This window comes from Chaetodon trifascialis, chromosome 1, assembly GCF_039877785.1.
Source record: "Chaetodon trifascialis isolate fChaTrf1 chromosome 1, fChaTrf1.hap1, whole genome shotgun sequence".
Classification (NCBI taxonomy): Eukaryota; Metazoa; Chordata; class Actinopteri; order Chaetodontiformes; family Chaetodontidae; genus Chaetodon; species Chaetodon trifascialis.
Window position 1 is genome coordinate 27,085,141 of NC_092056.1, and position 23,227 is coordinate 27,108,367.

Here is a 23,227-nt window from a genome sequence, read left to right on the forward strand (position 1 = left end):
AAGTACAATAAATCCCTCTGAAGTGTAGTACAGAAGTATCAAGTAGCATACAATGTAAATACTAACAGTTCAGTGAAAATACAGCAGAATTAGTAATATGTCTCCTTGCATGGAGTTACTATCTAGCAGTGCTAGTTTTCACCACAAACAGTAGCAACAGAGACAAGAACAGCTGATAGTGTTATATTGTCCGTCCAGGTCTTTGTTACTATACTTTTCAAGGCTAAATAAAAGAACTGAAACAGTCTCGTGTCTGGTCTGTATTTTGCCTCTGCAAAGGAAAGTGTTGTTCACAGAATCAATGTTAAATCCAGCAAGTCATTTCTCTGCTGTGGAAATTTACGAGCGGCACGTGAAGGCAGCAACAGCCAAGAGTACGGCAAGAGGAGAATCTTTTTCTTCTCTTTCATCTGCGCGTGGTAAATGATGCTGCGCGCTGATTGGCTGCTGGCAGCTGACTTGTGCTCCATCCTGCAGGCCGGTTCTCTCAGAGCCGGACTGAGTGCTCAGTCAGCGCTCCTCCCGGTGATCCCCGACGCCGCTACCTGCCGCTCCTCCTCTCACACCAACACACACAGACACACACACACACACACACACTCATGAGTGCGCGTTGCGTGTGTGCGCACTACCGGCTGCTGCAACCTGCCGACTTCACCTGACCGAGCAAAGCCGGGGACAGAACTACTCAACAATGCGTGCACATTGCATTATGCGTTACCGCAGGTTAATACTACTTTTGCGCTCTTTTAGGAGGTAACGGAGGAGGTGTCAGCGTGCGTGCCATCACCATGGATTGCCTTTTTCTTCTGATATGGACTTTACCCATCCCGCTGGTCGGCTGCACCTCACTCAAGCTCCTGTCCACCCTCTTATCCTGGAATATTATCAAGGCATGTGTCTCTTTACTAAACGTGTATACACCCTTAAATGGAACACATGCACCTATCTCGATTGGAAGCAAAACAAACAAACGTTTTTTTCAGCATGATTCATGTCAACTACAAACTCGTGTCTACAACGATTGTGGTTAAAATTGTTTGTGGTAAAAAAAAAGTTATTGTCATACCAAACTAAGTGCAACACATGTTTCAGCAGAGGAACCCCTTATCACCTTTTGGCTTCTCATTCTGCCTGTGCTTGCAACCTGTTGTTACCTGTCCACTTTTGATTTTTTTTTTCTTTTTTTTTTCTGCAGACGCTGCACATTTACTACTCACACACCCCCCACACCGTGTGGGCAAGCTATTCTGCCAGCGACAGCCATGGATTAAATCAGGGTGAGTGATTGTCTTTAGACATCTCTGGATGCTTCTTCCAGTTGGCATGAATCCATGTTTGTAGACAGAGTGTGAATCAAAAAAATCTATGTGGCAATAGTGGTTTCCCACACAATGGTCATGAATGAAACAGTTAGGAATGTTACAATTTCACTGTCAATTTGGGTCACGTGTTTACTTCTTATTTAGTAAAAAAGAAAAAAGTTAGGAACCCCTGATGAGGAGTGTGCTGACACTCAGGGATTCCTGCTCAGCTGCTTTGAGCCGTAGAAACTCAGGAAACAAGTTGAGATGATTTACATGCTTTGATTTACTGAGGGAGGAGAGAGGTGGACTTCTCCTCCAGCTGTGAAGGCACCATCCTGATTCTCCAATAGTCCCACTGTTAAAGGGTTTAGGTGCCAAACATACAAGAAGTCAGATCCTTGAACAAGGCTGGAAGAAAGAGGAAAAAACTTGAAATTGTTATAGTTTCTGCTTTTACCATGGAGTCTCTCACTATTCTACTATATTGAAATGGTTAGTAAATAAGTCATGTCAGCATTTCCTTTGACCTGAACACCATGACAATTGCATGAAATCAGAACATCCTGATATTTACCACCTCTGGTTCTGAAGTACTGACCCATATCTGACATGCATGAAAGTATGATGTTGTTGTTCTGGCTTCTGTTAAAAGCCATGTGTGATCCATATGAAGCGCTGAACTCTGCTGAACCTTTCCCTCAAACACAACCTTGTCATTTTAGCGACACATTTTGTTCTGAAAGTTTAGGTGCTGGTGATGTATCCTGTCCTTCAGGGTGCATTTCTTGTCACACCTGGCTACATGTGACACTATGATGACCTATTTTGATTGCATCTATGATGTAGTTGGTGTCAGATTTTGCTTTCAGCTATCTAAAACAGCAATAGTAATTGGCATTCAGCAAATGTTAGTGCCAAAAGACAGTAAAACAGCGTGTACACCAACATTAGCTTTAAACTAATAAAACGAAGAAGAAGAACGAAAATCGATTGCCAGATGCTGTGCTATGATTAGCGGCTGCAACTTACTTATTTTCATACTTTTAGAATAGTTTGATTGTTTCTCTCTCAACAGTCACATATAAGCAAGAGCTAAATGCAAATGTTTGCACTTCTTCTTGGCCAAATATAGCCTGGAAAATGTTGGAAATAACTGAAGTAGAAGGAGATAAAGCAGGATGTTAGAGCATGTGTATGCCAAAAAATACAAATCAATCACAAACCAACTCCTGGAGCAGAAGTACATGAGCGTTTGATATACTTTCATGTGACGTCCTATCTGTTCCCCTCCTCTCCTCAGACTATGTGTTTGTAACCCCGGTGGAGGTGGACTCTGAGGGAGGATACCTGACGCATGATGTGACCCGGCGAAGCCATCGCAGCAGGAGGTCCCTCTCTGCTTCTTTGCACTACCGGCTCTCAGCTTTTGGGCAGGACATGCACCTGGACCTACATCCATCATCTGTGGTCGGCCCGGGGTTCACCGTGCAGACGCTTGGTTTGGAAGGCATCACCACAGTGATGGGCGATGTAGGGTTTCACGGCTGCCTTTATCAAGGATTTATCCGTAACCTCTCGGCCTCCTCAGCAGCCATATCGACATGCTCTGGACTTGTAAGTGTCCACCAGTAACTTCTTAGTTCTTGAGACCTTGCAAGCTTTTGTCATGTGAAAACTCTCCACTCATTTTATGCTTTACTTTAAACTGATGACATGGTTGCATTACATGGTTTCTCCATGGTTTGAGAAATCTGACTTTCCCTGGGGTTGATTCAGCTTTTCAAAACCAGTTGAAATGATCTCAAACATGCTAATAGGAATGTTTTTCATTTTCTGAAAGGTTTAGGAAATAAAAGGCTCTCACCCAACAGATTTTGTACTCCACCCCTCCTTCAAGCTCCAGGCCTTTATGCCCAAAAAGCCCCCTGTCCTCTAATGACCCGGTTGTTTTCATGCATCATTGTGTGTGCAGTTCAGACCTTGCTAATATTGTGGGTGAACTGTAACATGACATCATTGCCCATGAGTGTAAGCATCGGTTTCTAGTGCTTTGTCAGGCATTTCTTTGAACATTGGGAGGAGTGGAAAAAAGAGAATGATGAAGGATGAAAGGAGGAGAGCAGAAGAGAAAAGAAAAGTTACACTGCTGACGGTGCAGCACAGAAGAAAGGCCGTAATTCAGTTTAACTGTTTATTGTAACGCCAACACACATGACAAACGCACCCATTGTACTGATCAGAGGACAGTCTTAGGAAGACTGGATTGGCCGTTTGTGTGTATTTGTCATGTGTGCTGGTTTTAAAATCAACACCTGCTGGGAACTGATTTTATTAGCTTGTTGCAGGCAGGGCATAGAAAAGACCATGCTGATCCACATTGGCTTTGGAAGTGACATGCGGAGCAGCCTAGCTGGCCCAGAAGTGCAGCTGTTCACGCCAGAAGATTATTGTATTGGTGCCTATAAGTGGAGGACTAGTTGTGTTGCCTTGTGGAAATGTGTCTTCCTTACATTTTCCATGTCATTGGCTTTGTTTATGTATCTAAACTAAGTTTTGGTCACTGCTATTTCCAGTTTTCCTCAGTCACTACATCTACTGGTGGGCTGTGTAAATAAATATTAGAAAGAATAGCTCAGCATTTTTTAGAGTGAGAAGAGAAGTTCAATATCAGCTTTGGGTCTGTGTTTTTATTATGGAGCTGCAATCCGTATGGGTTTAGCCAAGCTGCAGCCCCATTACTAACTGAAACATTGTACGTATGTACATATGGTACTTAATGTTTCAAGCACAGTCAGAACTTTTCGTGAAATTTTTTTTACCTGTTATCCAGAAGCAGGTTATGTCTTCAAAGGCAGTCTGTGGAAATCCAAAAAGATTTAAACGTTGTTTTAGCAAGCATGCCATTTTTCCGGGCAAACAGAAGATATTTATGGGGTCAAGAAAATACCTTGAAACCTGATGCTGTATAACAGGTCAGAAAAGACTTTTCTCCTCAGGCATGAATGCTAATGGGAATGCTGTCTGAAGCTAACAAGGGCTGAGTTCATGGAGCTAGCCTAGCTTAAAGACACATCGAAATAGCACGCCTTCCAAAGTGATAAAAAGCTTACCAACACCTCTAAAACTCACTATTTAGCATACTGTATCTCATTTGTCCACATACAGAAATGTAAAAGAATCTGTGTTTTCATGGCGTTACATCACTAGCTAACCATGCTAACCCAAGCTGGAAATGCTGCATAGAAGTGTGCCTACGTGTGCCAAACAGTTGTTTCTCAAGAATATTCACATTTCTGTTCATTCATGAGCTTTGTTGGTGTTCGTAGGTGTGTCACATGTTGTGACTTCAGCTCTGTGCTTTATGCGCATGCAGAAGATCGATATTGATGTTCTCCATCTCAGAATCAAAACAATCAAAACAAGAATATCTCCCAAACCTCTTTGGGTGTGCCGACTTGACTGCATTTCTAAACAAAACCAAATCACATAATTGGTGTTATCAGTGATGTTTGGACTTTAGATATGGATTTGATTGATTTATGTGAACTCTTCACATTTGAGGTGGAGATGTTTTTCCTTGAAGCACATGGACTCTAATTACAAGAACCTCTGCTTTCTTTGGTGGTTTATGAAGTACCTGGATCCTCAGGCCCACCAGTACACTCGCATTCCTTGACACATCCCACACCAGCCTGGGCCAAATGGACACGCTACACCTCCATAAAAGCCATACCATCATTTATCATCCAGCCTTCATACCTCCTCTTACCTCCTCCTTCTGCGCTTGCCCTGCTCTTTTGTCCTCTGTTTGCCCTGCCTCTACATCTCCTCTTGTTTGCAGCAATTAAAGCCAGGCTGAAGTTTGAGCCGCCTGGCTGGCACTGCTAATCTTCGCATTGTCCCTTTCATTAGGCTAGCTCCCACTCACAATAAAACACCACTGACCCGTTCTCTTAAAAGCGCTCAGAGAACACAATGTGATTGGGTCGTGATTGCATTTGAATGGTCCGGGACAAACACTTTGATCTATTTTTTGCTCCTCCCAAGCTTTGCCTAGTTTTTTTCATCTTCCCCTCCAAGTCCGACCTCAGGGCCATTGTTGGTTGGATATTCACTCTGCCTGTTAAATGGACTATGGATAAGCAACATTGTTAGAAAAATGAAAGGTGAATGAATGACGAGTGCATCAAAAGGGAATCCTAGTGTCTGTTTCTCTTAGTGCATCAGTCTGCGTGTGTTGGTGGACTGCTGTGAGGCGTTTACAGCAGTATCAGTTGACCCCTGCTTTCCATCTAGGCCTCCACCCAGAATATTTAGATTAAGTACAAATGAGGAAACAGCCATTCAATCCTGCTAGATGCAGTGACTGACTTGAGAAAGAGATTAAGGTGGGATTAAAACAATGCCAAAGAAGAACAAGTCAGAAAAAGGACAAGAAGACAGGGAAATCTACGAAGACACAAGAAAGAGTAAAGAAAAGTTGGCAAAATAATGAATGAGAAGCGAGCTGGGCTGGCAATGCAGCGCTAGAGAGAGAGAAAGTATTGTGCAAGAATAATGTGAATTCATTGTCTGGGAGGGAGGCCGGATGGTCTCTCTATAGAGAGTTGAGAGATGGACTCTGTTTATGTCAAAGGGCTTTGGAGTAGAAACCGGGTGAAAGCAAGAGAAGGGGAGGAAGAAAAAGAGCTTTCTCTTACTTCATGTCATTGTCCCTATTCAACAGAGCCAACGAAAGAGGATAAAAGTGAAAACAAAGTGTCTGGAGTCGGGTTTTTGGAATTGATCGGCTTGTTAATAGCAGCAGTAAAGGTGTCAGCACCAGCTACTGGGCTGAACCAAGGCAAGGCCTGTTTTCAACATTCACCCTGGCCCAGACCAAGCAGATGGAAGTGGGATTCAGCTGTTTAAATGAGGACCAGGGCGAGATGGTATTAAGAGCAGGCCAGGATGGATGGATGGATGACTGGCAAAGAGGGATTTTCTACTGTAAATCCCCACTAATTGAACATGGTGTTATTTGTTGGTTTTTAATTAAATTCTGTGTCCTTATGAAGCACCACACTCATTTATCTGAGTGAAATGAAGTTGTCTGCCTCTCTTTTGCATGAGAGATGAAAGGATGTCATTTCAGATGTAATGCTCTCTGATTTGTAAGAGAAGTGGATAGTTTGGGCGGGGAGGGGGGTCTTCTCTCTTTCTTCTTTTGAGGATCTCTCATCTGAGGTCGCTTTGCCGGTTGACCCCAATCCTCTCTGCTCATGTGAATGGGGGTGGGTGCATGGTTGAGAGGTGTAACCTGGACTCTCACAGGTTCTTACCATGTAGTGCATGTTCAGGGTTGCTCACCACTCGTGTGAATGCAGAAATGAGAAGTGATTTACTGCTCCACTCTGTCCTTCCAGCCCCTTCCCAGGATAGGATTCTTCTCTCTGGGGCGACGAGGGCAGATCTGAGAGCTGCACTGTGCTGATGCCTGTGAGAAAATCAGTCACTCTAAATATCCTCAGAATTGAGTCAGACATGTTTTTGGCAGCTTGTAAATGAATCAATGAATGACAATACAGTAGGCAGACAAATACACAAACAAAAAAGTTAAACTCCACCATTGGGTTTGCAGTGTTCTAAGGCTGTGTGTGTGTTGGTGGACTGCTTTGAGGCTGTGAGGGTGTGAGAATATTGAGTTTCATTTTGATTTATCAATTCATTAATATTCCTTTAATTAATTAACTAATTGTTTGGACTCCACATTGTCAGAAAATAGCAAAATAATATGTAACCCATGAGAATTTCTGTGAGATGATGATGACATCCAGATTGTACAACCAGCAGTCCTGAACTCAAAGATGTTCAATTCAAAAACAGAGAAAAGTTGGAACCAGTGTTTGGCATTTGTACTTAAAAAAATAAATTAAACATTAATCAGTAGGGATTAATTTTTGCTTTAATCAGCAAATGAATTCATTAACTAATTGTTTCAGCCCTGGATGTACCATATTAGGATATATCACATCATTTTCACACTCTTTAAATAAAAAGGGAATGGCTTAAGATGCTGTTGTTGGGGCCCAGAATCACATTTTCTCTCCTAAATGTGAGAGCCACACACTCATGGATAATGTCAGCGCTGGGGTGTGATACACTGCAATTGTTTTATGATGATCATGTTTGTAATATGCATATGCAAGCATTGTATAGGACTAGGTGGTCTTATAAGAAATACACTTTTAAAGTTGCCCAGTATGACTGCTTTAAATAACATCTTAGGTCATGACTTTGGAGTCTTCATTACTGAGACATTTAAGTGTCGGTTACCCCCCCATGCCAGGGTGGCTATGTCAGGTTGTGACCGAGCTGACCATGACCTTTGCTGTGACTTTTCCCAAGCCCCTGCAGGCCAGGTCAGAGACAGGTTAGGCGCTATGGAAACTGAGCTCTTAGGTTCAGAGTGACCAGTAGGTGCAATTCAAGTGATCAGTTTTTCCTCTTTTGTTGCAGTTTGAACTCCTCAGTTTCAGACACAGAGCTCAGTGTCATATATTTGTTTTTCAGAGCATGCCACCCAGTTGTGAGTAAAAGCGGACGTGTAAAAGTGAACTGTAAGAAATGACAGTGATTGGCATATTCTGCCTGTTCTGGTTTGTATCAGCTGGTTAACTCCACTAACATAAGAAGAAATCATTTCACTGTCATTAAATATATTAAGCCTCAGGCAAAATGAGCAGAGGCGCTCCCTCACACATCAGAGGCCCCGTTTGTGATGAGTTTGCTGTGTTAAAACCGTCATCTAGAAACTAAATTTATCATGAGACCAGATGTATCAGGATCTGGCTCATTAAATCTAATTTGACTTTGGGGGCAACATGGTATTTTGGAATTTTGAATTCACAGACTTTGCTGGTTGATTTGTGAAATCCTTTGCACACCAGCAACCAGCGCATTCTGGTGTGCTTTGTGTCGAAGTGTCTTGATTTCTTTTCCTGCTCAGTTACCCCTGTTTACATTTCTATAGAAATGTGTCTTTAACTCTTGTGAGCTTCCAATAATGCCAACTCTTAGTATACTACCCTTGATGTGTGTTGGGAGTTGGCCTAATGACCCAGCAACCCCCAGGTATCACAGTTTGTAGCTTCAATGTTTGGTTGTGCACCTATGTGTGAGACAAAGAAACACGGGAGAATGTCAATACACATCCACAGTCTTTTCTCTCCTCATTCTTCATTTCAGATCAAACCTGTCTGATGGCCGTCGTTGACACGGTGCCGTGTGTTGTGGCAACCATCAGTGACTGCTGTAAGAGGGGAGCTCAACCTACGACCTCTGTCTGTCTCTACCAGGCATGGGGCTCCCTGTGGTGTGAAAAAGGCATTTGCTCTTTTCCCGGGCCTTGCTATGATGCTGGGTGTGCTGTAGCCTCAGGAGGGCTTTGTGGTTGTAGAACACATCACAGTGTGAATATATGAGAGGTTGAGCTCCATTACTTGTCGAGAAAATGTGACATCTTCTCTTGAAGTCACTGTTGCTGACATGAAAGCCTTTAAGTTCCTTGGTTGTCTTGTAAAATTGAATATGTTTTTCAGGAAAAATAGATGATTTGAAAGTCAGCTCTACTCCAAAACTGCTGCATGAGATTATGAAACGACATTCAAATGTTTGAAAAACTGTCTCCGCAGTTCATCTGGAAAGTAAAAGTATTTGGCCAAATGGCATATATTTAAAAACTGAATATTTAACATGTGTAGATGTCGTAATCCCATAAGACTCCTCATGGAGTTCAGACAATACCGTGTATGATTTCTCATCTTTAGGGCGGGGAACAGAGACAACATGCTGTATGATGTGTACGTGTTTGTCCAAATCCCTGAGGTTCTTACAGAGTGAAAATGACACTTGAATGACCGATTTCCAGCCAGCACTTGGGCCATTTGTACCTGTCTGTTTTCTGTAAAGGCCGACAAATTGGAACGTCTCCCCACTACAATATGCTTTTCTGGCTTGGCCATAATTCAGCGACTGGGCTGGGCCACAGAGGAGCTCAGAGCTTGGCTCTACAAGAGGAGAGTGGCCCAGAGCCGTTCCCTGGTGGTCTGGATGCTGACAGTGATGTAGTGCCCACTGTTAGATGCCAGCAGGAGAAGGGGGTCAGGCTCTCAGCATGGGTGTGGGATGTTGTGTGTGTGAAAGGGAGGAAAAAAACAAGTCTGTGTGCATACGTGGATATGTGTGTGTGCTTGTACGTCCTTTCTAGTCTGTGCAAGGTCTTTCTCACACAAGACTAATGGTTGGTGTTGAAGTCTTCAAGTGGATGCTGCAACTTCTACAAACAGAGCCCATACATCAAATATGACCTACTATTGTCGCCACTGAACAGCATTTAATGGTGCTGTGGTCTAACAGTCCAGGCTCACAGTAAACCTGGAACTGCCAGTTTTTTCTTTTTCGATATCAATCTATTTTCTTGTATTTGGTGTCTTTGGTGGCAGGGATTAAACTGAAGATCAAAGTTTGGGTTTTAAATAACACACAGTGTTGTTAAATGTTGTAAACCTAGTCTTAAAATGGTGTATAGCAATCTTTTCCTCTTCTTTGCAAGTGTTTGTGGCTGTTGAGAGAGGATACCAGAGGACCAGTTATTGTTGTCACTGGAAGTTTTGGTCTCAAGGCAATAACGGAGTTCTTGACTTGGATGCATCGAGCAGCAACAATTGGCTGCATGGACTACCTTCTCTCCTGGATTCTCTAATTATTATTGTTGATTATGTGACCAGTTATGGTTATGTCAGTGCCGTCGTAAGAGCCTGTGTAAATAACACAACTATGGTGAGTGCTGTGGGTCAGAGGGCAGTTTTTCACAGTAAAAGTCTTTCAGGACGATGAGCTGTCAGTCATAAAGCATTAGTTGGTACAAAAGGTCATTAAACAGGCTACACATCAGTAAATATTTCCTGATGTGTGGCAAATTCCAACTGTGAGAAGGAGTGAGAATTTAAAAACATGAATTGGAGGAAGTGATGATCTATTAAACTGTGACATCTGCTGTTTAGAATCTGATCCAGATGTTCTTTTGTGTCTTTTCTTTACTGAGATTACTTTGCCTCTATCAGTGCAAACACTAAGGGGAGTGGTGCATGAATAGTAGCCAAAGCAGGAACATGAGGGATGTAGAGAAAACAGTGTGCAGAGCATTCAGAGTGCTGCCCATTATGGCACCTGTGCACACCTGGCCAATTACAAGAAGTAGGCATTATAATTTGATTTTTGGTTGCAACCATAATAAGGGAAATTCTGGTATATTTCAACCTGGGCCTTACACTCTTATATGTTTATGGCAACCTGAATATGGGTCATGTTAACTTTTTTTTTTTTTTCAGTCCTGATAGTTTGAAAAAAAAAAAAGACAAGTAAAACTTTATGAATTCATACATTTGGATATACAATTTTCTCATCAGTGGATACGATGACCTACTGTAGAAACACTGTTTTCCTTTTTCCAACAAGTGAATCTTTTTGCGTCCTTTACACCCTCCAGTTCATTCAGCTCCTCTGGGTGTTAGGGTGTGACAGGGCGGTACGTAGGCACAGCAGACTTTCCATCTCTGTAGCCGCCACCTTTGGAAAATGGAAATGTTGCTATCACACAAATTACATCACATTAATGTGAATTTCAGCAGACTGAAGAACCTTTAAGTTGATTTAAATTACACTTTAACATCATTTGCATCACAGCAGCGCTGCATTTCTAAGTCAGTAAAAGTGTTAGGGCTGCACTGTAACCCAGTTAGAGTGCAATTACCTGCACTTTGAGGGAGGACATTTCCATTTGTATGGGCTGGTGTGGGAATAGTCCTCCTGTTCCCTGCTGTGTCTACAAGGAACAATGAGTGGGATCATGCCCAAAGGCTCCAAATGACAAAAGACTCATCCAGCACCATCTTTCTGTGTGCCCACCTTTGCTGTGTTCCCCAGACATGCTTGGAGGGTGTCAGTAGGTTGTTCAAAGACAATTAGTGAGACCAAACAAGGACTGCAAGACCCCGGGCTACTGACACATTGAGATCCTAATCAGTCGTACAAAAGGATGAATACTAGACATACTATCACTAATGGAGTGGTTGCAAATGGCCTTGCTGCATTTCACCAATTCTGTCGTATTGCTATGAACGCTACTGTGAAATACACTAAGTTGAAGTTAAAGAAGGGGACATTCATACCGATGTTACGCCCTGTTATTGCTGCTTGGCTCTCGTCTGCTGTGCCATCTTCGTCTGATCCAAGATCCAAAATTACCATCTCTTCTCTATCCATTTCTTACCCCATTTTAAATACACATAATTCGCTCGAGCAAACTGTAATTACTCAGATTGTGATTCTGTTGAATATGTTTGATGCCTGAGGGGCCTCTCTGCTCCTGTATGATTTTCCCCCTCACCACACACTGTGTTCACGTGATTCTCTGCTGAGCTGGAGTGCAGATGTGCTTTAGAGCTCGGTAATCACCAGCTTGGGGCTTCTCGCCGCTCGGCACTGGTCTTTAACAGCATGTAAGCACTTACTCATTTGCCTTATAATATCATGGTAGGAAACCTTAAAAGAGGTTACAGTTTATGCAGAGACGAGCTAAAGATGCCGTCTGTCCTGACACAAACCGTTATGTTGCCAAAGACACAGAGCTCTTTGTTGGAGTGGCTTGTATTGGCTTTACCCGTGGAAAGAGAAAAGTCCTGAGAGGGTTTTTTAACTCTTGTTTTTTTCTTGTAGAAAATAATGCCATTGCTGATGGGAGGTGACTTGGTTTAACCTGTAATTTGACTGTGTGAATCTGTGTGTAAGAGACAGGAAAATGTGTGAGTCTGCAGGTAAACGTGGGAGGACAGTAAAGAGGTGTTTAGCAGAGAGTGCTCATCCCTTTAATCTAGCCAAGTTTTACAAGTGTTAATGTTCTGAGATAACTAGAGGTCTGCTGTATCAGCGCTACAGCTGCAGCCTACAGCCTTTCTCTGGTGTCTTTAAACTTTGTGAAACTCAATACAGCTCCATCTATTCACATTTGCAAAGTGCTTAATATTTCAAAACATACATGGAAAAAAAAATTCAGTCTTGGGCGCCAAATAGAAACAAATTTTGAATTTCCCCACCATGTTCTGCTTCAATTACAGTATATTTCCTGCAGTAACTGTTTTTACATCCTTTCACATACTTTGTGATATGAGGTCCACATTGTCTCATTACTGAAAAGGAAATTACTTGTAGAAAATGCTCACTGGCTGAGCAGACCAATCACATTTCTTCCAATCCCCATGTGATATCTCCACATTGGATGATTATGGATTCACCCAATGTGGAGCCTATGGTGTAGCGTTGGCAGCTGTGTGTATAGTATCTGTGGCCTTTTCGTGCAGAACTGTAAATCCATCTTTACATCACTCCTGATCCACTGATGCAATTGCACTGAGAGCTGCAGCAGGTGATGTTTTACTTTGTTAGGTTTGAAAAGCAGGCGACTGCTATGTTTTATTAGTTGTTCTGTCTTTGGTATTCACTAAAACATACAGTACATGCTGACGAAAGAAAATTTAACACACACACACACACACACACACACACACACACACACACACACACACACACACACACACACACACACACACACAGAGCCCCATTATTACTGCAGATGGAATAAATTTCCTGTCATTATCATCACAGACACTTCCATCTGCTAACAGCTCTGGAAAAGAAAGTGGAGAGCTGGCAGATGTGGTGACACAGCAAAACAGAGTGAGAGTGAGTCAGAGAGCGAGAGAGAAAGAGTTGCAAATTAGTAGTGGTTGTAAGTACCTTTCATAGCGTTATTGTTGGAATGCAGTGATTGCTGGGCAGGTTGGGTGTTCGTCACTAATCATACCACTCTTGCATGACAGCATTAGATGAAGTAAAGCTTATTTTGATATAATCTTAATAAGGTCAGTGTAATGTTCTAAAGGTGTTAGTTGAGCGGAGAAAAAAATTATGAAATGATTTCCCACCGTTGTGGGATGATTACGCTGATATTGTTTGACGGAAGGACCTGTCAGATGAATAAAAAAATTCAAAGTGTTTCATCTTTAAAAGAAGAATATTTAATGGGGGGTGTGTTTTTACATGTCAGGTTTGTCATAAATGCCAGACAGAAAGACATGATGAAAAGATGGGCAAATGAGAGGCGACAGCAGTGTGTGCTGATGGGAGACACCTCCTTTGACCTCCTCCAGCTCTGTTTTGAATTCCAATCTATTTTGGGAAGCTGCAGTCACTTTTGCCAAGGACCTTGTCTTTCTCTCTCTCTCTTAATTCAAGTCTTTGATTTGATATATCTTATTCACGGCCCAAGGGTAAACTTTCTTTCCACCCTGTGCTTGCAGGTTCAGCCTTTCCATGCAATTCCATGGGAGCAGTTATCTGTGAAGTATCTAGTTCAAGGTTGTTTTGGCAGGTATTGATGTGCTGGGGTTCAAACCATTGACACTGCAGAACAAAACACCTGACCACCGGACCATGTGGACCTTACATGTAGTCAAAATAATGAAGTTTGACATTTAACTTCCTGTAAAACTTCCCCTCACACCATGGAAGATGGATGGAAAGAAAAGATGATTTATGGACAGATGAAAGATGTGCTGGTGGCCGGTCAGTTAGAGGATGGATGGATGGATGGATGGATGGTTAGAGGAATGGATGGGGCTGATGATGGCAGCCTGCCATGTATCCAGGCACTGTTTTGACAACAAGAGCCCCGCCATGGCTTCCCTTTTGTCTTGCCTCTTGTTTATTTTGCCACCTGCTAGACTGGGGGGAATGGGGTCAGCTCAACAGGAGCAGGGTCCTGTCACACGCACACACACACACACACACACACACACACACACACACACACACACACACACACACACACTCACAAAGGTCAGAGGTCATTGGGTCGATGGGTGTATGTGTATGTTTGTGTTTTTGAGTGTATGCTCTTATGGATGTATGTGTGTGTGTCTGATTGATTGCACAGCTATGTGCAATCAGTGTGTATTGTGTATATTTGGTGTGTCGTGCAGTGAATCAGGTAGAATTCTGTGGTCAGACGGAATGTTTAAGGTTCAGCAGCTCAGTCTCTCAGTTCAGAGGGCAACTACGGCCACGCGACTGAAGCAGACTAAAACAGAGACTCAAAACACTGAGCTTATCTTCTGCGATGACAGTAGGGTCGTAAGATGGTAATGTCCATTTTCTTTATATTTCACCTGTGGGTAAAAAAGGCCAACAATGACAGAATCCACTCCAGTTTTTTTCTGCTGCACTGAGGATGTTGATGACATATGTATATGTCAGTAAGAAGTACTACAATCTGCTTTGAGTACATTCTGTTTTGTCCTAACGTGGATTTCACTCATTCTAGCTGGACACATGCTTTAGCTTCTGCTCAAATCAATTAAATACAAAGCTAATCTCTCAATCAGAATTTGTTCGGATAAGGCTAGGGGGTCAGTGTAGGTGTGGCTGATCTGGGTGGGTGAAATGTGTGGTAGCCCTCTGGTTAGATTTGGAAGATTTGTCGGCTTCACTCAATGGCTGCTTCAGCTGTGACGTGTCTTGCATGACTGCATCTTTATAGTACATGACATGTAGGATGTCATTACGGCAGCTGTCTGTCTGTGTATAAACTAGACGTGTTTTCTTTGAAAGCAGTCACTCAAGAGCCATATGATACACAGTTCATATACCACTAGTATATGTCATGTACAGTATAGATGATTCCTTTTGAAGCACACTGCTACATCCAGTTAGCTGGTTTGACAGTTATGCAGCTCCTCCAATCCAACAATCCAAGAAGAATAATACAACCCTGTATTGCTTGGTGGATGTGAATGCCTACAATTATCAAACAGTTGATTTCATACATGTCCATGCTGCGACAGGGTGCAGAGAGACCAATGATTAGCTACACAAGGGAGGATCATTTGTTCTAAAACTCACAAAACACACTGAACACCACCACAAAATCTGGACAGTTTTCTGTGGGGTTTTGTGAGTAATCTGTGGATTTTACTCATTGCCCATGTCTTCCATCTGTCTTCCAGTCAGGTTTGATCCGTGTGTCTCATGAGGAGTATTTGATTGCTCCACTACCCCAACATCTGGCTGAACTACACAACTACAGCGTCCCTGATGGTCACCACCCGCATGTAGTCTACAAACGCTCAGCAGAACACGTTGTCCACAGAAGATCTACGAGCCCATCTAGCACCAGTTCCTCCAGTCCTGACAACCCGTACCTTCACCATCATCATCAGCAGCATCTTCACCATGACTACCAGCATGGAAAGCTGCAGAGGCAACACTTCTGCGGACGCCGCAAGCAATGTATGTAAGGGAACCTTATATTCCTTACACTTCATCTGATAATTATGTATTTATGTTGAGGAAGAGAAGTAATTGTGTATGGAGTTGTCAGTTTATGTGCACCCTTCATACAAATTTTCACACCAACATTCCTAGCCGCTATTATTCATTTTGGCGGAGTCCACTGAAGTGCACACCATTAATGAACATTTTCGCATGGTTGCATCCGTGATTCACAGACACACATGTGGTAAACATGTTTGCAACAACAGTATGCATAAATTGGATGATTATGGATGACACTGTGAACTTCAAGGATGCAATGACAACATCCTCAACATCTCATCAAAGGATTCCTAAATCCTAAATCTGTAGCATCTCAGTTTTCTTTTGCCATTTGAATTTATGATGTAATCAAATAAAGCATTAACGTGATATGAAGGTAAAATACAAATATATACAAACATTGATGTTTTTTTGTATCAGTATTATTAATCTATTAATCTTTAATTGAACATTATTTGACTTTTCTTATACCAAAACCAGTAAGTACAGGCATTTGTAATGTAAAACATTATTGGAGTATTTTCACCGCATCATAATATGAAAGTTAGCAAGTTATGGCATTTTTTAGAACAGCTGACCCTAAACCACTGCGGTCTCTATATGCGCACATTCATTAGTAAGAGTAATGTCTTTCTTAATTAAATGTTTTTGAGTGTAGTGCGCCCAGTGTAATAGGTCCACATCAGCCTGAGGCTACTCAGCCCAAAGGCTAGTTTACAGTTTTATCTTTCCTTCTCGTGGTGAGAGGTAGGAAGCAGCGTGGGGAGTGAATTTCCTGTCCTTTCAACACCAGAGCATGTACGCTTATCGCCCGGCACGAGCCAGGAAACACCCTCACTGCCAAGTCTCTCTCTCCCCCTGTCTTTGTCTCTCTCCCTCATACTCTCTCTGTCTCTCCTCCCTTCCGTCCTTCCCTTTTTCCCTCCTAGACACTCCCAAGCCTCCCACTGAGGACAGTTTCATCATGCCTGACGAGTTTGCAATACCTGAGGCAGAAGGGCCAGGAAGGGCAAAGAGATCGCCCATTAACTCCAACAGGGTGGGGGGTCTGAATGTGGAGACCCTGGTGGTGGCAGACAGGAAGATGCTGGAGAAACATGGCAGGGACAACGTCACCACCTACGTCCTCACCGTCATGAATATGGTGAGGGTGGGACAAAGGAGGAGAAGGAAAGGAGAAGGTGGCATGTAACATATGCAATAGTGATGGCTTGAATACACGTGGAAAATCTGTTGTATTTCCCTGTTTCCCCCAGCTATTGTTCATTAATCTCAAATTGGAGACTCTTAACCAACCCTGACGACTTGCAAAGTAAGGGTCATGTGACTGACAATGTACCTTTAACACTAGCAAGCTAATCTGCTGGCATGTTCCGATGTCTTTTTTGTCAGATGGAATACAGAAAGGAAATTTGAATTGAAAAGTTATTTATATTGAAGGGACACTTGCAGCCAGACCATACCGCTTTTAAAAGAAGTAGCTTGTTCATTATCTTAAGCTTAAGTAAAAAGTTGAATTCATAAGCATTAAAGCACACACTTGAATAAAATTTGAATACAAGGAATTACCTTGTCCGTAAAACAGACAACAGACAAAAAAAGACAACTTCCACGATCCCACGCTACTTCACTACATGTCTTTTGTTTTCATCGTTTTGAGGCATTACTTTGTACTTCTCTCAACAAGAGGAGAGCACAGGACAATCAGAAAACCATGAATGTTAGATTTGACACATGGAGGACATGACTACTTACAGTGTTTTCTACTCTTGGGCAGGTTTCCAGTCTTTTCAAAGATGGCACCATTGGGACGGATATCAACATTGTGGTGGTTAGCTTGTTGCTACTTGAGCAGGACCCAGTGAGTAGATTCAGACAGTTTTCCTTAAAATGTGTTATTTTGTGCTGGACACTAGTCATTGATGAATTAACTCTTACTCTGTATCTCTATTTCCCTCTTTTAATTTCCAGCTGGGCTTGACCATCAATCACCATGCTGATCAGTCCCTCAACAGTTTCTGTCAGTGGCAGTCAGGTCTGGTAGGGAAAGGTGGTAAACGGCATGACCATGCTGTTCTCCTCACCGGACTGGACATCTGTTCCTGGAAGAATGAGCCCTGTGACACCCTGGGTAAGTGTAAAGCTAACTGTAACAAGCCTTTTTTTAGGCGAGTGGGAAGCATAGTTTATGCCATACGTTCGGTCCGGTTTTAAAAAGGTCTGTCCACCTACCGGCGCAACCTTGAGCCGGACACTCATGTGTCCTCCTTTTGAGATAATCCTAATTTATTCTTTCATCTAACTGTATCTAATGTAAAGTAAATAGACCCACTTAAAAATAAATCAATAAATAATAAATAGGCTACATGAAATTATGCATCCCCTTAAGACGTTTGTTCTAACAGATTACGGGATGAAAGTGGTGTCAAATAAATATCAGACATTTTATTGGTCAACGGCACTGAACGTAACCAAATTAGCCATGTGGTTGATGTGAGGTCACGCCAGGCTAAATGAACACACCCGGTCCACCTGCAGTGGTAGCAACCCGCAGAAATTCCGAAACAAAAGACTTCATTTAATCCCGAGTGGTCCAATTAGCATGGATTCATCTCCAAAAGCAGAAAAGATGACTTCCATGCTTATTGCACGTTGTGTCGTTGTGATGTGGATGTAAGCAGCAAAGGTAAAGGTGCCATCGACCGACATGCTAGCACAGAGAAGCACGAGAATAACAATCAAAGCATCTTCACTTTTTTCTTTTTTCCATGAAGCTACATTTCCCCAGGATGACAAAATTTCTGCTGCAGAACTTTGTAAAATTTGTCATATTTTGTGGAAGTGCTTCGCAGAGGACGGCACTGAAGTGTCTGAGATGTACCTCCTCTTCCTCAGTCACATTCTGAAGGTGTTCTCAGACTGCATTGAAGCACTTCAGCATATCATTCAGCATAACCTCTGTGTTTAAAGTGATGACTGAACTGAAAGGGAAACTTGAGAAGAGGCTGAAGGACAATTTTTTTGGCTTTGCTGTGAACAACAGACTTAAACAGCTAACTCCTGATTTGGCAAAGAAATGTAAGGCTGATTTCATTCTGTTCTATGAAAGAGCAAAGAAATATGTGAGTGAAAGCTATGACTTCTCTGAGAACAGCTTTCACAGCAGAGTGTCAAAGCTCAGCCTCACAACTGCTATGTCTTATGAAGAGTACAGTCATGCAGTCCAGGCCTGCAAACTGCAAAACGTTGATATGGATGGACTCTATGAGGAATGTGGCATGGTGGAAGCTATTCTCAGCTCTCAAGAAATAGAATGTTGCCACAGTGAGGAGCAGTATGCACATGCACACACACGCCATGCTTGGTGAAATTCTTCATCCTGGTAGTCCTTCCTCTGTGGCAGACCAGGAGCGGTGGGCTACCAGCCGACCGGCGCCTGGGGACCCAGTTTCTTCTTCGTCACCATTGGTCAGGTGGTGAGTGTCACCTGAAAGCAGATGTCCCACTGGTGAACCTGAGGAAGGTCTGCGCCTACATCTTCCCCATTCCATGCAGCAATGCACATACAGAACTTGTCTTTTCAATGATGACCTCAGCATGGAGAAATGAGAGAAATCGTCTGGATGTGGACAGTGTCAAGGCAGAGATGCAAATTTGTGTGAACTTCACATTTTTGTGCACAGACATGTACTGGAAATTCCTTGCAAACAAAAAACTCAGCCAGGAAAGGCCAAAAATATTGAAAATAGACATTCACCTCTGTGGTGAGTACCCCAGAGTCATACTAATTTATGGGTTTGATATTATTTTTCAGTTTTTATCCTGGCTTTGTTGAGTCTTGAAAAATGTCCTCCTTTTTGGTGTTATGGAAATGGCCACCCTATATTTAGTGCAACACTGTTCTGTGAGATATGGGAGCTATCTGAAGGGATGACAACTGAGAATCCCTTGCATGACATAAATATTGTCATTTTGCGCATGTAGACAGGCGTAGAGGTGATGCTTTTGGTGGAGACATTACAACAGGAGTAAAGGAAAGTTTGACAGATGCAAGCAGAAGAAACTGCAAGTCAACCAAAATCAATTCACATTCTAAGGTTTGTCCATAGTTGTGTGTCAAATCTGTGTGCAAAACAAGAAACAGTATATAAAAAACCTGGGTCTGCATATCAGGATAAAAATTCTGCAAATGTTGACCAAGAACCAGGCTTCACCATGTCTGAGGTGACCAGTGTTGCACGTCAGGGTGAGCAAATGTTCATGAATCTTGAGGCTTGTAGGAACAAAACACAGCTGGAACAACACTGATGGAGCCAACTAATCTTGGCTAATATCTTAATCATATTGCTTTCACACTACTAATTGCGAGTAATCTCAGGGCAGCACTTTATCTCATTAACTGCAGGCGCTAAAAAAGGGTGAAACTCAATTACAGTGATTTATTAGCTGTATGTAACTTCTGTGGCTGATGTTAAAATGTATTGGATATGAGAGTAAGAAGGTGAACACAGTTTTGTGTGACCCAAATTTTGCCAGTGTTGTTAAAGTTTAACATCTGGCTCCCTAAGCTAGTGGCTCATTTCTTAACACATATTAATGTTTCTACTGTACATTGTCTTATATTTTTGGATCTATTGGGAGAAACTGCTTCCAGAAAATAGATAAAACAGTGAGTATTACTGGATGTTGTCAGCTTGTCAGTTACAATAAATCCCACATCTAGGATCATCTGTTTTTTTCCTAATGCTGTCCACCATCAACAGTAGTCCTCTAACCTGATTTGCTATCCAAAACTAGGAGCAAACTTAAGTAAAGTTGGCGAGGACTTGTAAGGTTGCACTTTGCATCTGGTGTGAAATCCCCATCCATGCATGTACTTATGCATGCAAGATGCAAATATGACAGACTTTTGTTGCTTGCCAAATCTGTCTGAGGGTTCAACAGAAAGAATATGCTCAGTTACACCACAGAGAAAGAGACAAGAAGATTTATTGTTACAGATTTGAAGTTTCATTATAACCAAGTGTCCCTTTGCTCCTAACCCCCCCCCCCCTTTTTTTTTTCTGTTATCTATTCAATTCAGGTTTTGCCCCCATCAGTGGAATGTGCAGCAAGTACAGGAGTTGTACCATCAATGAGGATACAGGACTAGGCTTGGCTTTCACTATCGCTCATGAGTCTGGACACAAGTATGTTTAATAAAAACCACATCATGACAAACATAATAACTCACACTGATTCTGGGCACCACATCCATTTCTGTATTCCACAGTTGTAAAATTGTAACTGTACACTTAAACAGATGAAAGTGTGTTTGACTTTAGTGTCATGTTAGTGTCATACTATACCAGACACTGGAATGGTGCAATGCTGTGAGTGAATGCAATGGTTCTATATTACGTGAAATAAATGCGCTCCAATTTAAAGAAACTAGTGCTGTCAATCGATTAAAATATTTAATCGCGATTCATCTCATGAATGTCATAGTTAACTCGCAACTAATCGCAAATTAATCGCACATTTTTATCTATTCTAAATGTCCATTGAATTATCATTTTAATGCTCTTGTCAACATGGAAAAGTGGATAGGCTTGCTTTGTGCAAATGTTTTTTATTGAAAACAATGTGTAGTGTTATATTTCACACTAACATTCTCACTTTGAGCAGTCATTCGCATTTGAATGAATCAAATCTCACACAATTGAACACGTAACACCAGAAACATGTTGTCTCGAGGCCTGTAACTGTTCACTGACAAGTTAACAAAGAAGTAATTGGGAAACATATGATGCAGTGATAAATGGAGACAAGCTAAATGCATCATCAACCATGTGAGATTTTCTGATGACTCCATGCAACAAAGCCTACCTTTTACTCCTGAAGAACCCACACTACATGAAACTCAATGCCTTTGTCCATTGTTGTTTCTTTACATTTTTTCCTCCAGTTTTGGGATGATCCATGATGGTGAGGGGAACCCTTGTCGCAAGACAGAAGGCAACATTATGTCTCCCACTCTGGCTGGAAACAATGGAGTCTTCTTCTGGTCCACCTGCAGTCGACAGTACCTCAGTCGCTTCCTTGGGTAGGCCTCGATGCCACATGCAAGTGCACCAACATCGTTAAATTTGTCATCGCTGACTTTCTGACACACGGGTGGTTTGCTGTGTTCACCAGAACAGCCCAGGCATCCTGTCTGGTGGACGAGCCTAAGCAGATTGGTCAGTACAAGTACCCTGAACAGCTTCCCGGGCAGCTGTATGATGCAGACACGCAGTGCAAGTGGCAGTTCGGCTCCAAGGCCAAACTCTGCAGCCTTGAATTTGTCAAGGTGAGAATTCGCTTTATACATTTTCAGTTTAAAGCTGCTTTAAACAAAATTTTGATATTAGCAGTGGATCACTTAGCTTGTATGTGAACAGGTTCACATGTAGTGACAAACCCACAGAGCATTATCATCTGATTGGTTAGTTCCCTTCAGCTCTTTGGAGCTCCATAGCATTTTTAGGCTAATTGATTTGCTCTTAGTGCTCACAATTGTACTGTTTTTAGCCACTCTCACTGCTCTGCTTTTCAGAAAAATGCTCCAAAAACCTACTAGACCCTACTTGTTTATGGCAAAGACAATGTTAGTGCCTGGCTCCCTCAAGAGTAGGTGGGGAACAAAACAGAGTTAGAAGGAGAGTGGTTATTGAACTTCCATTCATCAGGTGGACACCATACTCAAACTGCCAAAAACTCCAAACTCCTTCATATCTTTTGGATGTGTCAGATGGCAAACTGTTGCTAAGAATCAATTAACCATATCGACAAACAAACAAAAAAACTGTGTTTACAAATTACCCCCCCCCCCCATGTAGTATGTATAAAGGTTTCTCTTTGAGAAAGTTCTAGCTAGGGAATAAATTATGTTATAGGACCCAGCACTATACACTTAAGACAGGCCAGGATTAAGGATCATTCCTGCAATAGATCATTAAACTCACTCCGTGTTGTGCAGTTACAAAGAACCAAATCTCCAGCAGTTGAATAGTCCCGGTTTTACATGGAAGCCAACAACCTTGAATTGAGTATTATTCACGTGTCCCTTTGCCTAAACCAAGACTCACAAGATGAGCCTCTGGTAATGAGATGGTGCACTCAGATCATATAGGGGCTGCAATTGTCTGCTTTGCAGTGCTAATGATGCAGTGCTGAACTGGCACTTTATTAATTAGCATGATCTTTGCGCAACAACTTCGAACTCCCACATTTGACCCTCCATTAAAATGCATTCCATCATTTCAATGGAAATCCCGAGTCTCTCCCCCCTGAAGGCTTGTGGTCTTGGTATAAGCCTTTATGTTTGGGGCATTCAGTGATGTTGATTCACATGTAAATGCTGTTTAAAATACTGCAGGGTTTGCTCTCCAGGGCTATAATTGCTGGGAAATCTTTGCCAAATCGTATATATGACGGATTAGCACACATGACATCGCCTTGGCTATTCA

The 23,227-nt window shown here is 42.2% G+C and overlaps 1 protein-coding gene across 1 annotated transcript in view; it reads left to right on the forward strand.

Moving 5' to 3' along the window:
• The first annotated feature begins 613 nt into the window (after positions 1-613).
• adamts18 (ADAM metallopeptidase with thrombospondin type 1 motif, 18) overlaps positions 614-23,227 on the forward strand; it is a 57,242-nt gene continuing 34,628 nt past the window's right edge. Inside the window, exons 1-10 of the mRNA XM_070960607.1 lie at positions 614-893; positions 1,199-1,280; positions 2,608-2,921; positions 15,410-15,692; positions 16,667-16,881; positions 17,515-17,598; positions 17,709-17,868; positions 20,821-20,926; positions 21,685-21,822; positions 21,915-22,068. Of these exons, the coding sequence (XP_070816708.1) occupies positions 792-893; positions 1,199-1,280; positions 2,608-2,921; positions 15,410-15,692; positions 16,667-16,881; positions 17,515-17,598; positions 17,709-17,868; positions 20,821-20,926; positions 21,685-21,822; positions 21,915-22,068 (1,638 nt within the window). The 5' untranslated portion in view covers positions 614-791. The remainder of the gene's footprint in view (positions 894-1,198; positions 1,281-2,607; positions 2,922-15,409; positions 15,693-16,666; positions 16,882-17,514; positions 17,599-17,708; positions 17,869-20,820; positions 20,927-21,684; positions 21,823-21,914; positions 22,069-23,227) is intronic.